The sequence below is a fragment of the Acipenser ruthenus genome, chromosome 19, assembly GCF_902713425.1.
Source record: "Acipenser ruthenus chromosome 19, fAciRut3.2 maternal haplotype, whole genome shotgun sequence".
Taxonomy (NCBI): Eukaryota; Metazoa; Chordata; class Actinopteri; order Acipenseriformes; family Acipenseridae; genus Acipenser; species Acipenser ruthenus.
This window is the reverse complement of record NC_081207.1, coordinates 13,539,883-13,559,284: the sequence shown is the minus strand read 5'-3', so window position 1 is coordinate 13,559,284 and position 19,402 is coordinate 13,539,883. Positions and strand designations below refer to the sequence as shown.

At 39.0% G+C, this 19,402-nt stretch overlaps 1 protein-coding gene across 1 annotated transcript in view; it reads right to left on the bottom strand.

Annotated features, from left to right (window-relative positions):
* Positions 1 to 454: 454 nt before the first annotated feature.
* The window catches only part of LOC117424091 (UBA-like domain-containing protein 2), a 44,542-nt gene continuing 25,594 nt past the window's right edge, over positions 455 to 19,402 (bottom strand). Inside the window, exon 3 of the mRNA XM_034040172.3 lies at positions 455 to 5,812. Coding sequence (XP_033896063.3) covers positions 5,489 to 5,812 — 324 coding nt within the window. The 3' untranslated portion in view covers positions 455 to 5,488. The remainder of the gene's footprint in view (positions 5,813 to 19,402) is intronic.

Below are 19,402 nucleotides of genomic sequence, written 5' to 3'. Positions count from 1 at the left end.
ATCCCTTTTCCTCCCCCCCAGTCAAGTTTAAGACCCGCCTCTAGCGTTGTTCACATGGTTCATGTAGTGCGATAGCTGATGAGACAAGAGTTTTGAGTTAATTCTGTCAGTGTCAAGTGGAAACATGCTGCAAAACAATTCTATATATGAAACCCATTATTTAAGTTTATTCCCTATTAACCCAGGTTGAGAAATGAATGATCGAATACACTATTTGGGCTCTATTTTGAAGCAAGTGCAACTGGTACTGCATACAACTAATTTGCTTCTTGCTAGTAATTTACTGTTATTCCATTAAGAAAATTGCCTTTACCTTTGCACTTGTTCCTAAATAAGATCCTTAGTCCTCTAGTGCAATTGGAGTCTTATTTCTATCCCCATCTCTTATTGTTAACCCCAGAAACAAATAAAACATGATGCTAACAGGACTCAAACAAACACAGACACATTAGGATGGTAGCAAATAATACTTTTTTATTTTAAAAATATACAAATACAAATTTCAATAGGGGGAAAAAAAAAACCAACCAAAAAAACAGGAAAGATGGTACTTTTTTTTTTTTTTTTTTTTTTTACATATATACAAAAGGAATTCGGCATTTGATTAAACGTTTTTTTTCCTGCAGTTCATAACCATATCATACAACAGAACAGGTCACCGAAATGTCAGGCTGCTAACTAGGGCGTGCACAGATTATCTACAGTACGGCGGTCCATGGCAAAAGTTGAAAGTCCATAAAACATGATCCAACTAGACTGATATAAACCATTTGGAGCCCCTATTTGTGAGAAATGCCTTGGGTGGCAAAATGCCATTCTGCACTGTGGTGTATGTTACCAATACAGCACACATTGAAGAGTGCATTTTGCTATTGTCACAGAGGGGCCCTTTTGAACAGATGAACAATCCGCTGTCACTAGGCAACAGAACTAAGCAACAATAAATGGGTCTATTTCAATGATGTAATCTGCAGCAAATCTCAATAGCCCATAACCCTGCTCTAATGCAGACCTATTTTCACTGTACCGTTAATGAAGTTGTGAAACCTTCAGGTCTGGGAAGGACCCCTTCACACATCACCTTATCTAAGTAAAGGTATTAAGATCCCTTTCTGTTTAGATCACAAATCAATTCCTAAGACATCAACATGCAAAGCTTCCTATATCAAGGTTTGTGTAGAAAAATATCGTATTCTTTAAAACAGAAAATCCACAATGCAGGAGGTCACACCAGAGTTATTGTAAACAGACAATTCCGTAGGTCTCCAAAAAAAAAAAAAAAAAAAAAGAGAGAGAGGAGTAATTTGTGCTCTGCATCGGCTGACTTGGAGTCCCAGTACAGGTCACGATCTAACCAACTGCACAATTTCACTAGACTCCAGGCACTTTGTTATGAGACTGGTACACATTATACATTGCAAAGGTTTGAATGGACAGCTGATATCCAGGAAACTATTGATGACTGATTCCTGGACTATCACGCCTATGTGATTTCATCCCCAGCATTAAAAAAAAACAAACAAAACAAACAAACAAACAAACAAAATCACACCACAGAAAAGTCCTAGCGCCTGAACAATGATGAGTGTACAGCACTGCGCTTTCAAATGCACCTCAATGTGCTCCCAGTGTGTTGCATACAATGGTGATTTGTAATGCAATATACAGCAGTGTACTACCTACAGGGGCTTCATTCAATTAAGACTTGTTGCACAAGCTGCTTATAACGTGTCAACTGCCTATTATGGTGACACAGCACAAAAGCTAAAAACATACTAACCTTTTTGTTCACCAAACCGCTGCTGGCAGATTAAAAATCAAAACATAAAAAAATAATTTAAATGACAATGTAAAATACAATCTGCAGCATCGACCTGAATAAAACCATATTGCTGACACGGCTTTGATGAAGATCAGTGTATTATTCTGAATGCAGGTTAGGACAGCACACCCTGTGCATACATATCATTTCAGGAATTGTTTCTTTCTCTCTGCATGATTACCATTCAATTTCAGCCAATAAATCATCGAACACAAACACCTGCTGGAAAGCATACTTGTTAAGTTACTAGAATGCAAAACACCAACCTTTCTAAGCAGTAGTTCCGGTGTTGTAGGGAATTAGTAGACCGGGGAAGTGGATCGCGCAAGCCCAGGAAGGCAAAAGGAAGGCACGGTTTGATTAAAGGGGAGGTTAACTATATCAATCAACATTTTCTATCTGGTCATTTTATTTGCCAGATCGTATAGTAATGTGTTCACAAACCACTTTCTTTTTTATTTATTTATTTTCGGTCTGACTTATACTAGGCCTAGTATTAAACGCTAGTCAGCTTTTTTCTGCCTGTAAAAATGTTGTTGTTAATCAGATGTAGATGATGTGTTATCACAAAGATTTATTTACTGTATATTAAGTTTTACATGTCAAAATGTTGTCAATCTTTAATCAGAATTAAAATGTTTTAGTAATATATTCTAAATGACATACAATATTATTGTAGTATTGCAAGGTCTATTACCTAGCATAAACTATCACAGTTTACAAAGACGAAACGTTAACATCCTAGTTTAAAAAAAAAAAAAAACAAAAAAAAAAACACACAAACATGACACCTAAATTAGTAAACACATTTCATTTTTTTGTTTGAATAGGAAAATGAGCACGGTCTGTAAAAATAAATGAAAGAACAGAGCGCATAAATAATACAAGGGCATCAGTGATTGCTGTGCATCGTGGCCTAAGTTAGTAATTGCAGCATGGAGCTCAATTTTGTCCATGACTGAAAATCGTCCTTTAATTTTGATAATTGCTCGCATACCTATCCTTACAGTACTGCTTACACATTAATGTAACAAAAACATCTCCAATTGCTATAACGTTTGTTAAACAAACAGATATATAAATGACACTTACAAAGTTCATTTAAAATGATTTATTTGTAGTTAATATATCCAACTTATTCTCTGGGCTCGATCTACTAATTCCCCAGACGTAGTACTAGTAGGCGTAAACCTTAGAAACAATGGAACCTTCCCTTTAAATTCTAGAGACGGCGATCCACTTTTTACCCAGTCTACTTATTCCCCAGGACACCGGCATCAGACTAAAACACTAAAGAGAAATGTGCGGCATGAAGAAAACCCTTGCAGGATTTGTTTTTGTGATGACAGGTGAAAGTGTGATCAGTCAGTCACTCAGTGTGCCCTGGATTCTTAGCAGAGTATACCCTGTATACTTATGGTTGGGTAGTGGATTATATTCAGGCAATGCTGTAAACTGACCACCCAATTCAAACCCCTAAAGCATGCAAATCCAAACAGGGAAATCCTGAAATCCCCAGAAACCCATCTTGGTGAACTGTAGCTTTGAGAAGTCTAGTGGGGAGGTCGTGCCCAAAGTGAATCCATCTGCAGTCGTTTCAAGCCTCAATGGCTCTGATAAACAGAGCGGTAGTCAAACATTTCTGCTGAAGGAGTTTGTTGAACTGTTTGTCCGCTCAACCTTGTTCCTTATAGTTTAAAAGGTGCTCCATATATGTCTACAACTCTTTCAGTTTAACAGGAGTGTGAGAGAGTGAATGAACTGAGCCCCTAGCTGGCGATTTGACTATGCAGGTGAGTTGCAAGATGCCAGTTCTGCATTATTATTATTACAACAGTGCAAAGTAAGGGCTGCAAATCCACATGAACTGCAATTACCCATTGCTTTACATTCCAATCCCTCTTATTCATTTGTTAAACTGTTTAAATCCAGGTGCATTCATTAACATCAGGAAAGTATTTTGGTGGTATTTTTCCTATGAAATTATGATGGATGTTCATACACTTGCTGCCATTATTTTATAGTCTTTTTAAATGTAATTGTACTGAAAGCAGAGCTGAGCAGCACACGAGAGGTTATGCTGTTGTAGTGTTCTCTGTAAAACATTACTGAGAGATGCCCTGACCCTGCGTTTTCATTCAGCTGCTATGGTTATAACAAAGCTAGCTTATAGACAACCTTGGTATAAGACCAGTCATCCATGGGCAGTTTGTTTGATGTATTGAGAGCGGAGAATGTATAGGCTTTTGTCAGGAATTTCAAATAAAATAAAAATAAATAAAATAAAAATAAATAAAGTATATATATATATATATATATATATATATATATATATATATATATATATATATATATATATATATATGCTAAAGCTGGCAATTATCCAACCAAGTAATCAGTAATCAAAATCTGTAATTTCATATATAGACACGTGTGTAGTACAGATTCAATATAAAAGAGAAGGTGAGAAAGTAGTCCCTGAAGAACACAGTGTGGTTGTGGTGTGTTTCTAACCACGGTGAACACCAACCTTCAGGATGGGTGTGCTGTGTAGCTTCACCCTCCCACTGCATGGACAGGGGGCTCAGAGGAGCCGAGGAACCCTGCGGTAAGGCAATGCAGTATTGGGGTGGTTCTTTGCATCATGTAAATAAACCCTGACATTTTCTGCAAGTTAGGATACCAGACAGGATGTTGTATTCTGAGGTTTAGGCATAATTGCCTTTTCCCGCTCAACCTGTCGTCACATGGTAGGTCTGGAAGTGGCAGGAGTTGTTGATGTGAACATGGATATATCTTTCATTACTGGGACCATGCACAGTTCAGTTGGAGATGTAGCCAACATGTCTATCTGGTGGTGTAGAGAGGAGTCAGACACCAGTTTGATGGAAGGAAGTTAGGAATGAAAAACTGAAGAACTGAGTTTTTCTAAATTGCTGGTATCAATTAAAAAAAAGAATCTCAAAAGAACGGAGACACGCTGAGGGTTTGCTGTAGAAATAAGCAGTGCATTACCATCATTTGCTTGTTTAATGCAATCCAAACCAGGACAACAAAAGAGCATGTTATTGAAGGTATTATTGCCCGCTAATCAATAACATCTGTCCTGGGCTGTGCTATAGAGGTTTGTACAGTAAAAAAAAAAACTTGTTCTTGAGGCTGGTGTTAAGAATAGTTGTGCAAAGACGATTAGGAAAAGTGCTGACTGTTCTCACCTAATAAGCAGTACCATCCACGCTCTATGTAATTAATGTGATCCTGAACAATGGAAACGCTTTTCAATTTCAATGAAGAGTATCTTGTTGATATCATGTTGGGGAGGGGAACAAAAATACAAAAAACAAACAAAAAAAAAAAATCGGCATCTATTCCAGCCCAGTAGGGGTGCCACTCTTGCTGCTACACCAACACATTTTCCAGTGCTTTTAAGTCCACGTGCTCTAGTAGTAGTCCTCAGAAATAACGTTTGTATCCAATTGTGATTAGTGGTTCTCTCCCCTGTTTTAGTGTGATTATTGTACTGCACATGAATATGCACACACCAAAAAAAAAAAAAAACTTCATTTGACAGTTCATCATTAATTATTATTATTATAATAATAACATAAAAAAGGGTTCTTGCTCCCTCGCCACAGCAGGCCAGTCTGCTGTTGGAGTTTGTGAGGCTCATCTCTGGCCGTGGATGGCAGTCACACTTTTCTGCTGTGTGCGGCCGGGCTGGGAGACTGGGGGCCACATGGGCTGGTGGAGGTGGTGCTGCAAGTGGAGGTGGTGGCCGGTGGGGGAGGAGGGGGGCAGCCAGGCGGGCTGGTGGCTGGGGGGCGAGGAGGCCCAGAAGGGGCTGAAGTTTCCTGGCGGGGAGCAGGCCATGGAACCTGGGACTGGGCTGTTGCTGCTGTGCATGCTCTCCGAGGCACGCAGCTTGGAGAACATGGTGATGGCATCCGGGAAGTTGGGAGGGGTGGCTGGGGTGTTGCGTGGGGTACACATCTAAAAAGGAAGAGGAGGCAAAGAAAACGCAGGGTTACTGAAACATTAGAAAACAGGTATAACAAGAGACTGTACACAGGGCTATCCAATTCATCTTTAAAATACATCACATGTTAACATTATTGTATTGTGCCCAAGAATCTTGTTACTTATTTTAAAATAAGGCTATGCAAATATTTGATATAATGATACTGTAGGAGACTGAAATCAGCTGGTAGTGTAGTGCAAACTATGATTAGCAGCAGCAACTTTCCATCTGTACCTGCATGTCTCACATTAAAGACTAAAAAGAAAACAATAAAAAAGATCTTCAATGCAACATAAAAATAGCTAAGAAAATTGATTTTAAACCCTTAGTTATCTCCTTTAAGACTGTTAGACTGCTCACTATGAACATAATAATTCAGGGCGCGAAATAACCGACGGCACCGGTGGCAATTGCCACTGTGCCCAAGCCACTTGCCGCAATGCCTCTCAAATTAAAAACAAACTTACGCCTGCCCGTCATTGCTGACTGTGTCCATCAACACCAGCACATCTGATCTACAACCCATTCACAAACCTGATCAGCGTCAGCTGGCCCGTTCTGTCACAATTCAATTGAATTCCGTTTAATCTCATCCTGTGAGAAAATTACTCATTATCATAATGTATTATTGTTGCCATTCTTTTTACTGTGCACCTTACAGCACTAAGCCACGAGAAAGGTGTACTGTATCATTGGTTAATGATGGGCAAACAGAGGGAGGGACGCTGTTAGACTGAGCTCAGTATGACCGCGCCTCCAGGAATTTTCAAATGACAAGTGTTCACTGGCAGTGTCACTGTGTGATTTTTCTCATCTGTCAGCGCCATGCTAACTCAAAAAACCTTTAAAAAGAAAGATGGAAGAAGAGCTGTCTAAAGCGGCAGCGAAGTGTTCTAGGATGTACCTACTGTTCAGGTAAGAAAGGGTGCCCAACAACTGGGACATCGTTCAAGTAGCAGCTGCCTGCGTTAAGAAACAAGTAGGAGAGAGATAAACACGAAATAGAGAAGTGGATCGTTCTCAGTTTTCATTTATTTTTGTGTAATCCCTTCTCACTACCTTACGTAGTTCTGCTTTTTAAACTAGTAAAACGTGTGCTTTCACAAAAGGGGTTACAATGTTAGCTCTTGTTAACAGGGTGACAGACTTTAGTAAAAATAACCTGAATATTTATTTTTTCCCAAATTACCCTTTGTATTTTTTCATTAGGAAAGTTTGTTTTTAAAAGTTGGATATTTTTAGACCATTTTATTTTTACAATGGAAAAAAGTGACCTATATTTTATTTTTGTTTAATTAGTGTGTGTATCACCCAGAAAACATTGATTTTTGTTTGTTTGAATTAACTTATTTGTATTTATTTTTTGTTGTTTTATGAATTAATATGAAATTGCCTTGGTGCCCTTGGATTGGATTTATATTTTGCCTTTCTGACCCTTCGAACTGCCTTGATGCCCCTGAATTTTCACGCCCAATGAAGGCAACATTGTCTTGCCCTTCATGACTTAACTTAATGCCCTGATAATACAAGCACCCTGGAGTGCTGAAGTGCAGCCACTGAGTACTATGATACCACTGTTGGGTTTTCATGTTCTACACCAAATGTTTAAACACTTATTTTTTTTATTTTGGGCCAAATATTTATTTATTATAAAATCAAAAACATATTGATCTTCCCATGACAAGACTGAAGTCATGACTGCTGTCCAGAACCTAGCATAAAAAACAAACTAATAAAAACTGCAAAATATCATAAAATCAGCAGAGACTGCAGCCTGTGGTGCATGTTAATGAAGCTTTGCACACAGGGGTTACAAGGAGACCAGTGCACTGCATCGTGTGAAACAGATGCCTATTTCTCATGCAAGGGGTCCCCTAGAAGCAGTTTGAAAGCTGCAGAAACTAAACTGAACTTCCAAAAAAAAAAAAAAAAAAAAAAAAACACACACATGGTCTTCAAGCCAGTAATCTGTGACAACTGCATGATGTGGGAAATCCGAGAAAACCCAACAGAGCTCAACCAAGTGTGTGTAAAGTGCCGCACGATCCAGGGCTTGCTTCAACGAGTAAGTCTGTTAGAAATGCAGCTGGAGGAAATGAGACAGCAACAGGAGTTTGAGGAGCTGACACACCCACAATTCATGGAAGTCTGCACCCCTAGCAGACTGAATGCCACCAGGGAGATGGAAGAGAGTCGAAACAGCTGGGTTCAGATAGGCAGAAGCAGGGAAAAAAAGAAACTTCGTCAAGCACAAACACAAGAAATCCAAACATCCAACAAATTTGAGCCACTTCAACATTTAGATGACCAAAACCAACATGAAGAGAATGAAAGGAACAACATCCAGGACCCTATAAACAGTGCTGACCAGGCAGCAAAAAGAAGGGAGGTCATGATTGTTGGGGACTCCATAGTGAGAAACACAGCAAGTTCAGTTCGCAGTCTGGACCCCCTTACTACAACAGTGTGCTGCCTTCCAGGAGCCTCTGTCAAGCACATCACTGACAACGTGGACAGGCTCCTAGAACGAACAGGAGACGACCCGGTAGTAGTCGTCCACATCGGTACAAACACCATTGGAAGAGACAGACCAAGATCCCTGCAAAGCAAATTCAGAGAGCAAGGAAGGAAACTGAAAGACAAGACCAAAACTGTGGTATTTTCTGGGATACTGCCGGCACCTTGCAAAGGACCATATGGACAGCTGGAAATACAAAATCAAAATGCATGTCTGAAATCGTGGTGCACACAGGAAGGCTCCACCTTTCTTGAACATTGGAGCACATTCTACAACAAGGACTATCTATATAGGTGGGACGGACTGCACTTAAAACAGAAAGGGAACCAATCTACTTGGAGAAAAGGATCCTGATGTAACTTAAAAAAGAGGATGGTGAGTAAGTAGATTCAAGAAACTGCACAGAGTCCTTTTCTTCAGTCAGTTGTTAGGTTTATTGAAATATGCAGGGAGTCTGGTCCCAGGTACAGGACAAACAGAATACTCGTTCTTACAATTGTTGCATGACATTAAATACCCTTCTGCATAGGTGTCTCTCTCCTCCTCTTTCTCTGACACTTAACCAATAGAAAAGGTACAACTCATTATCCTGTTAACATATATTTCATTTAGTGTGAGTGTGTGTGTGTGTGTGTGTGTAGTCCAGTGTGACGACCTCTGAACTCAGTGCATTCCTCAAACCCCTGGTGCCCCAAAAAGGTCCATACATCTGGTTTTTGTCATCTTCCTTGTAACTATCTCTCCGTTTTGCCTTAGACCCTTTGAGTCCAGTGGCATTATCTCTTACTCTCCCTGTGAACCTTTGGGTCCAACGGCAGTCCCTGGGAGCCTTTTAGCCCCTTTATGCTTTGTATTCCCAAAAGTCTTAGAGCCTGGCCCCTTCTGGTCCTTAGCACTGTTATCTTGTTAGCTTGCAGTCAATGTTGGACAAGAAGCTTGTAGACACAAGGTCTCTTATCAATTGTTAGCAGTACATGCAATTTGAACCAAACAGTCTGCTATCTGCAATATTAGTTTCTTTTCAGAAAAGAACACCAGTATAGCTCTGCCAGTCCACATGCGTAGCAAACTGCTAATCAATTCTCGATCCATGTTTTCCAACAGATCCTTAAGGAGGTCCAGAAGCATTTAAACTAGAAAGGAAGGCGGGAGAAAACAAAAAAACAGAAGGGAGACCACATCAAAACAAGGGCTACAACTCAGGTAAGACCACTATTAAATGTATTTATCTTAATGCTAGAAGTCTCAGAAACAAAATGTTAGAACTTGAAGCTACTGCACTAACAAGTAACTACGATGCGATAGGTGTTACAGAAACTTGGTTGTCTGAGAGTGATGGAGACGAATATTACTGGGTACACACTGTATAGGAAAGACAGGCAGGACAGAAGAGGCGGAGGGGTAGCACTACACATAAGAAATAGAAGACCAGGTGTTAAATCAGGACAAAGAAAACAATGCCGAATCAATATGGGTCAGAATAAATGGACACAAATTCAAAGGGCATAATAATAGGAGCATGCTATAGACCGCCAAATTCAGACGCTGAGAAAAAAAAAAAAAAAATCTGTTATACAATGACATTCGAAATGCGTGTAGAAAAGGAGAAGCCATACTAATGGGGATTTCAACTTCCCCCATATAAATGGGAGAACCCGGTGGGGAGCACGACAGATGAAATTGAAATGGTGGAAATGACAAATGACTGCTTCCTAATGCAATTTGTCAAGGCACCGACTAGAGGGGAGGCATGCCTTGATTTAGTCTTTTCAAATAATGAAGACAGAATAACTAAAACAGAGGTCAGAGAGCCATTAGCAAACTCAGACCACAACATGGTCTCATTTGAAGTATTTTTTAAAACCCCAAAAGTAATGACTAAAGCTAAGGTTTACAATTTTAGAAAACCAAAATATGAAGGTATGAAACAGAGACTAACAGAAGTTGATTGGAGTTAAATAGAGAAAACATCCACAGAAAAAGGATGGCTGTTTTTGAAAAGATGTAGTACTAGAGGCGCAAAACAATTACATCCCAAAAGTAGACAAATGTAAAATCTAAAACAAAATGGCCAAACTGGTTTAAAAGATTAATTTAAAAAAATATTCAGCAAAAAAGGCATTTTACAGAGCGCTTAAAAGGGACCAAAAACAAAAGTACACAGAAAAAGAGTAGTTGGAACTGCAAACACAAGTCAAAAAGGAAGTTAGAAAGGCCAAGACAGAGATAGAAATCAGTATTGCTAAAACCAATTCCAAAATGTGTTTCCAATATTATAACAGCAAGAGAACATTCAAAGAGGAGATTAAATGTCTGAGAGACACAAATGGCAAAATCATAGATGAAGAAAAAAAAATAGCAAATACATTAAATGATTACTTTTCACAGGTTTTTACAAAGGAGGACACGGACAACATGCCCCACATGTCGACCTGTTCCTATCCAATTTTAAATAACTTTAGCATAACAGAGGCAGAAGTGTTAAAGGGACTAGGAGCTCTTAAAATAAACAAATCCCCTGGGCCAGATGAGATCCTCCCAATAGTACTCAGAGAAATGAAAGAAGTTATTTACAAACCGCTAACAAAGATCATGCAATAGTCTCTTGACATAGGGGTTGTACCGACAGACTGGAAAATTGCAAACGTAATACAGATCCACAAAAAGGGAGAAAAAACCGAACCAGGTAACTGCTGACCAATAAGCCTGACTTCTATTATATGTAAACTTATGGAAACTATAATAAGAACCAAAATGGAAAATTACCTATATGGTAACAATATCCTGGGAGACAGTCAGCATGGTTTTAGGAAAGGGAGATCGTGTCTAACTAACCTGCTTGACTTTTTTGAGGATGCAACATTGACAATGGATAATTGCAAAGTATACAACATGGTTTATTTAGATTTCCAGAAAGCTTTTGACAAAGTCCCGCATAAAAGATTAATTCTCAAACTGAACGCAGTAGGGATTCAAGGAAATGCATGCACATGGATTAGGGAGTGGTTAACATATAGAAAACAGAAAGTACTGATTAAAGGAGAAACCTCAAAATGGAGCGAGGTAACCAGTGGTGTACCACAGGGATCAGTATTAGGTCCTCTGCTATTCCAAATCTACATTAATGATTTAGATTCTGGTCTAGTAAGCAAACTTGTTAAATTTGCAGACGACACAAAAATAGGAGGAGTGGCAAACACTGTTGCAGCAGCAAAGGTCATTCAAATTGATTTAGACAGCATTCAGAGTATTGCATGCAGGCAATAAAAATGTGCATTATAAATATCATATGGGAGATACTGAAATTGAAGAAGGGAACTATGAAAAAGACCTAGGAGTTTATGTTGACAATGTGGGGAAGCTATAAAAAGGCCAACAAGATGCTCGGATATATTGTGAGAAGTGTTGAATTTAAATCAAGGGAATCAATGTTAAAACTTTACAATGCATTAGTAAGACCTCACCTAGAATATTGTGTTCAGTTCTGGTCACCTCGTTACAAAAAGGATATTGCTGCTCTAGAAAGAGTGCAAAGAAGAGCAACCAGAATTATCCCGGGTTTAAAAGGCATGTCGTATGCAGACAGGCTAAAAGAATTGAATCTATTCAGTCTTGAACAAAGACTATGCGGCGATCTGATTCAAACATTCAAAATCCTAAAAGGTATAGACAATGTCGACCCAGGGGACTTTGACATGAAAAAAGAAACATGGACCAGATGGAGATAAGATAAAGGGGCATTCAGAACAGAAAATAGGAGGCACTTTTTTACACAGAGAATTGTGAGGGTCTGGAACCAACTCCCCAGTAATGTTGTTGAAGCCGACACCCTGGGATCCTTCAAGAAGCTGCTTGATGAGATTCTGGGATCAATAAGCTACTAACAACCAAACGAGCAAATGGGCTGAATGCCCTCCTCTCGTTTGTAAACTCTTATGTTCTTATGTTCTAAGGGGAAAAAAAACACAGCAATCAATCACTTCCTTACTGGAGATTTTACTGAGCAGCGTTTGTTTTGTAGAATTTGATTTCCACAGCCCGTGATTTGGAGCCGTGTGTCCCAGCAGCACCAGTTCATAGCAGCGCTGTGGGATGGCAGCTGCTCAGGAAGGAAGGGGCTCGTTTTAAGCAATATCAGAGGCTTAGCACCTATAAATAGCACTGGAATAGCTACAGTAGACTGTTTAAAAGGTTGCTGCTACATTGAAGGCTTTGTGCATGAAGTGTATGCGTCTGTGTAGATCTTCAGTATACACCACCTTCTCGTAAGCACTTTACTGTACTCTAGGTGGGCAACAGGAACAGCTGTGATCCCAAAACATGGCATTTTTTTTGGTACAAAATGTAGACTACATTTGGGGGCTGATTCGTGAAAGTGATTTACAGTATAATCGTAAATCTCGAAAAACTACTCACTTCTAAATCTTTTGTAGTCATTTTTGTATTACTTTAGTATAAATACATGTTAATTTGGATTCATATGTTGTTTTTTTCTGACTATGTGAACGAAAAGACACAAATTCGCCCGTTTTCTCATTGGAAATAGGTGAATTTCAAAATATCACTGTCCTGGTCACAAAAGCAAAGTTCGTGGGGAATAATAGCCATTTTCTATACTTTTGAGGCATAAGCAATTAGGAAATAGCACTTACTACCCAGGAACCAAAAAAAAAAAAAAAAATTGTTACACTGTTATAATCTACGCTGTCACTAACCTGTCTGAATTATTTGAAGAGGTCAGGGTGCCTGTCCGCCAAATGCTTTGCTAAATTTGAGGTGTTGCCTCCTTTTGTTTGTACCGTCTTAAAGCACCGTTTGCATATGGGCTTGGATGGATCTTTTGTTTTGCCCTGCTCATTCGCTTCATAAACGAAATATTTCCTAACAGCACTCTGCTGTTCTCTTTTTCTAAGAGCGCAGGCCGCTAGGCTTGTGTGCCTTCCATCTTAACCTTTTACTCCTAAATCCTGTCTCGTCGTTGTTTCCACCTGGAGTGTATGGTGTCCCTGCGCTGACATAAAGGGAAGCTTTTTTTTTTTAGTAAGACTCCGTCTTTCACATGATTACCGAATGCATAATTAATGAAGCTCAGAACCGTTTTTGAAATTTGGTATCGCGGTAGTATCAAAAGTATCGGTATTTGACAACCCCAGATACCACTACTACCTCCCTCTCCCCCTGTACTGCCTGCTACATACTGTAAATTCTCCTTCCTAAATTGCCGTTCTCCGAGTAACAAATCTCTGCTTCTCAATGAACTTATAACTGATACTAATCTTGATCTAGCAGAAACCTGGTACTATGTAAGTAACACTCGCTACATCTATCCACTCCAAATGGCAACTCGCTCTTTGGCAAGCCACACCTCACTGGTAGAGGTGGGGACACTGCTGTTATTGCCAACCCTGTGCTTGCCGCTTCAACTCTCTAGGACAGGCTTCTCTTCGTTTGAGCATCTTGCTCTAAAGCTCCTCTCTCCCATGTCCCTCACCCTTGCTGTTATCTATCGTTCACCAAAGAATAACTCTGCTTTTATTGCGGAGTTCTCGCAATTCCTCTCCCTAATCTGCACTTCAACTGACAAAATTCTACTCCTAGGCGATTTCAACATCCATGTCGATTTGCCTCCTTCCCCTCTAGTGACCGACTTTGTCACGCTGCTGGACTGCCTTGGACTCTCTCAATCTGTCAATTTTCCGACTCACACCCGTGGACACACCCTGGATCTGCTCATCACCAGGGGTCTTGATATCTCCAATCAGTCACAGATCTCTCTCTCTGACCATTTCTTAAATCACTGCCAATATTAATCTTCCTGCACTTTCAGCTACTACTGATACTGTTATTTCCTTCCGTCCCAAAAACCTGCTAAATCCTATAATACTCTTGGAATGTGTCTCTTCTTCCCCTCTGACTGGTACTCTTCCGTCTTCGGTCGATGATGCGGTGGCCCTCTACAACGCAGCCCTTACTCAGATCATTGACACTGTTGCCCCGCTTACAACCAAAATAGTCAAGAAACACATCGATCGACCGATCACCTTAGTAGCTACAGGCGTGCGCTCGCTGCTGCCAGGGTGAGGTACTTCTCAGAAATCATATCTATGGGACACGGTAAACCAAATATTCTCTTCAAAACCACTGACCAAATCCTGCATCCAGCCATCGGTAAATCCACCTCCCATTCATCCTCTTCTCTTACCTGCCATGATTTCTCTCCATGATTTTTTTCTTTCGGAACAAAATCGACACCATTTATTCTACGCTCTCCTGCCACAAACCCAGTGTAGTAGTTGACCACCTTGACTCTCCACTGATTGCCCCTCCTGCTCTCTCTTCCTTCTTTCCTCTCTCCATTACTGATGTCTCCATCCTACTGCTGAAATCAACAACTACCACGTGCCCCTTGGACCCCTGGCCAACAAATCTCGTCTGTCTCTCTGCTCCTGACCTTGCTCCTTCCATTATGCACACTCTCAACCTGTCCCTGGTTTCTGCTACCCTCAAGACTGCCCGAGTAACACCAGTGCTCAACAAACCCTCCCTTGACCCGGCTGTCTTATCCAACTTCCGTTCCATATCCAACCTTTTCTCTCCAAAACTCTTGAAATGGCTGTAGCCAGCCAGCTGACAAAACATCTCACAGACAACAATCTGCTTGAATCTCTGCAGTCTGGCTTCCGGCCAGATCACAGTACCGAAACTGCTCTGCTCCAGATTAGGTCACTAGGAAAAGGAACACATGATGAAGAAAGGGACTGATTACTCCCAAAGAACTCCTTTAATTCCCTAACCAGCGAAAACAAATCATGCATAACAAAGTCAGAAGAAAAAAAAAATCAATACTTTCACAATTCTGCTGGGACAAACACAGATTCTTCTTGTTCAAATTCTCACATCAACAAATTCTCTTTTTTTGTTTCTGATTAGCTTTATACCACAAGCATGGTATATCTAGTGTGGGAAACATTTGTGCTATCCCACTCTAATGTGATAAGAGTGAGATAACATGAGTTTCAAACGTGTGTTTGTTTACATTCCAATCCAGTGGTGTGCTGCTGAAATTCAGGACGGAGCTGCGCTTTGGTGCTTCAATACAATACTGCTACTGATATGTGCTTTATAAAACTTTAAAATGTCTGAAAATTTATAATTTCTATTGTTGTTTTGATTTGGACTCCTTGAGAATGAGTTAACTCAAGAAATGCCAGTTACCAATCTGCCTGCGTCTGACTTATCTGAACAGCCTGTAGCTCCTTCATTACACTAGTAATGGTAGTAAACAACAGAGAGGCTTCAAATTAACAGACTGAGCTCAAGGTTCTATCTAAACATGGGTGAAATTAATCCAGTCTGTTGACAATGGAAGTAAAGATCCACCAGGTAAAATGTAATGCTATTTATTTTAAATACATCGCTGTGCAGGGTTAGAAACTAACAATTGTGGTAATAGTCAATTGGACTATGTAGAGTCTGGCATTTAAATAACTACGTGTTTTCAAATAAAATACACTTTGCCTTGTGAAACAGTATGTTTAACTTGTTTACAGTATTGTTAAGTGGATTAAATTTTTCCAGTGTGGCTAAAAATGTTAAGTTACTTTAGCCACAGTGGCTAACTGCAATTCTAAAACTGCCTCCACGTTGTACTCGAGCGATGCAAGCAAGCAAAGTCGCCGAATGTCAATCCACACCAGACACGACTTGGAAACTATCCAAAAGACTGGAAATAAATACATGACCCTGCCCATGCATTCCTATTGGACATACTAGAGATGCGGTGTCCCACTACAAAACAGGTCTTGTTTTAATAAAAGGTTACCACCCTGACCTCCGGCAACTCCATTGTAAAATAATGGTTGGACTTGTAAAATCTACAGATCTGAGTTATTGAACATCCTTATATATCCAACAGTTTTATTGTTATCATTTATTAGTAGTAATTGTACAGTTGTAGTATTCTTTCCGTGGTACCAGTAGTAGTTGTCTGATTTGAAGCCCAGTACGAAGACAGCAGGACGATAGTAGTATAGTTGAACTGATATTTTCAACAAAATTATTTTATTGTTATACATTTTATATATACAACTTACTGCAATTCCTTCTTTAATCCTTTTTGTTTATTAACTTTTTAAAGTACTTTAAAGTGCAACATTATTATTATTATTATTATTATTATTATTATGATGATGTGTTGTTATGCGCAGGTCACCACTTGCCTTGTATTATTTACTTGTATTTTGTTTTTCCTTTTAAAACAGTCCAGTGAACTTGACAGAAAATGATTTGTAAATATAGCTCATATAATCTTCAAAACAATGTATGAGCTTGGTAATGTTGGGATGTGTCACAGACAAACGGATTGCTGGCTTTGTTTTAGATTGTATAGAATAGTAGGACCTCAACATTATTTTTGTTTGTTTGGTGACTCTCCACAAAACTTCGATGTATGCGTATGTAAAGACCTTGTGGCACAGAACAATTTAGTGAACAAAATGTTATTTACCATAAAAAAAACCGAAAAAAAAAAAAAAAAGCCATAGCTTAAAATTAGGTCACATGTTCAAGTTGTGTGAATGCTGGACCTTTTTTCTGTCATTTTTAAGAGCCAGCAGAAGTGCACATTATGCATTTAAATGCTGGATAGACTGCATGTATGCTCTGGTTTATTTTTGCTTGTTAACCAACCTATTTTTATGCAACTTCCATAAATCGGAAAGAAAATGCCTTGGTGCTGCTAAATGCACCACCTGCAAGCCACCCAGGCATTGTCTTTCTTCTGGATGTCTTTAGTCGTTCAATTTGCAATTATATAATAAAGGATACTGCTACACCTCAAAATAATTTTTCTGTTATGAGGCGTAAAAAACCTGGTCACTGGAAAATCATACTGCACACATATTTACTCATGATTTACTCCAGGATTAATCACAAGGCTTGCACATGCACACCAACGCTGTCTCATTCTTACCAACTCGCATATGCTCTGCGCTTATATTAGCATTTTCCGCTTGAAGCATAGTATCTCAATTACTTAGGGACAGATTTCCGAAACACAACAGTACCCCCTCCACCTAGTTTTTCTGTTTTTGTAGGTCTTTCTTAAACGCCCTCCACCCACCCCCTCTGTTTCTCTCTCACTCTGTCCATTCAGTCTCCAGTTGCAGTGTAACATTAACAAGGCTCAAAAAGATCTTGTGTTTTTAAAGTAGCTGACAGAAGACACATTGTTCCTTTCCCCCCCCATGATATAATCCATCCCTTCAGCACCGCTGGCTTTACCACTCATGCGCACGTTATGGGACGTACAGGGGATTCACTTTTGTGTAGCTATACCTATGAGAAACTGCATCCTGTGCAATTGTGCACCCTCACTCTAATATATTAATATTCACATTTAGCTGTTTATTTTTCAATAAAATGTTGTTTTATTAATAAATGGTTTTTCACACTGTGTTAGTAATGCAAACAATTCACGTGATTTTCCATGGCAGGCAACTAAAGTTGAAATTTAAATGTATTTTTATGCCTTACCAAGGTTTTTTTTTTATGTTTATTTTATTTTTTACAACGGGCTTGTAATGCAAACTGCATGTTTATGACAAAATAAATTACAAAAAAAAAACACACACAATTGTTAAAAGCAAACGATACACATAACATAGTATTTAGTTATTCAGTTTACTTGGAATAAAGCATGACGTTTACTACTGTTGTCAGCGATTACATTTTAAAAAAAGATTTAAAAACAAAAAGCATCGATCTCAGCCTCTATTTACTGTAATTTTATTCCACAGAGACAGGGAGAATGGAGACAGGAGAGGCGATGAAAAAAAAAAACATGGGTTAATTGCAGCGTAACAAATTTAATCCAATTGATAGGTGAATTGCAACATTCTATTTAAACCGGTTTAACTGAGGTTTAAATCTGAAAATGAATGTTCAAGAAGACAGGTCAAAAAGGGTTTTTCAATTTCAACATGTCAGCAGTGGTTTAATTTAACCCACGTTGCAGTCTACTGTAGTCTACCAGCAGTAGTGAATATGTTGCAACGTCAGGTAAAATGTTATTAAAATACATAATCACCTATATATATATTTTTTTAAATTCATCAATTTGCAGTTGAAAACACTGGATGACATAAATAACTATTGCAAACAATAGGTACTGCAGTTCATGCTGTGCCTTAAAACTATGTAATTGTGGATGTTTGTATTGTGCGCAAATTTTTACTTTCATGGATGATTTATTTTCTGTTGAATTTTACATTTTAACATTTGGTTCCTGGAATGTGTATCAATTGTTCATTTATTTACAGTATTTTTTCAATAAATTACATATTATGAGTAAAATAGTTAAATGTAGATCTTCAAAAATGTTTAATGTTTTTACTTTCTTTAACATAAGTCCATCATGGATCCCATATTATATATATAAATATATATAAAATTATTGCTTAATGTCAAATTAAGCCTATATATACACACACACACACACTCATATGCCTGTGAGCTAGTGCATCTCTCAGATACATAGCTATTAAAACACCTTTTCTGAGGGGGTACAGTTTCTCATAGCTATTAAAACACCTTTTTCTGTGTGGGTGCAGTATCTCACAGCTATTAAAACAATAAAACTAGGCTTATTGGGACAACATTGAGTTAATAAATAACAATAGGGAAAAAAAGAAACTTCATCAAACACAACCACCAGAAATCCAGACATCCAACAAATTTGAGCCACTTCAACATTTAGATGACCAAAACCAACATCAAGAGAATGAAAGGAACAACATCCAGGACCCTATAAACACTGCTGACCAGTTTGGACCCCCTTATTACAACAGTGTGCTGCCTTCCAGGAGCCTCTGTCAAGCACATCACGGAGAAAGTGGACAGGCTCCTAGAACGAACAGGAGACGACTCTGTAGTAGTCGTCCACATCGGTACAAACAACATTGGAAGAGACAGACCAAGATCCCTGCAAAACAAATTAAAAGACAAGACCAAAACTGTGGTATTTTCTGGGATACTGCCGGCACCT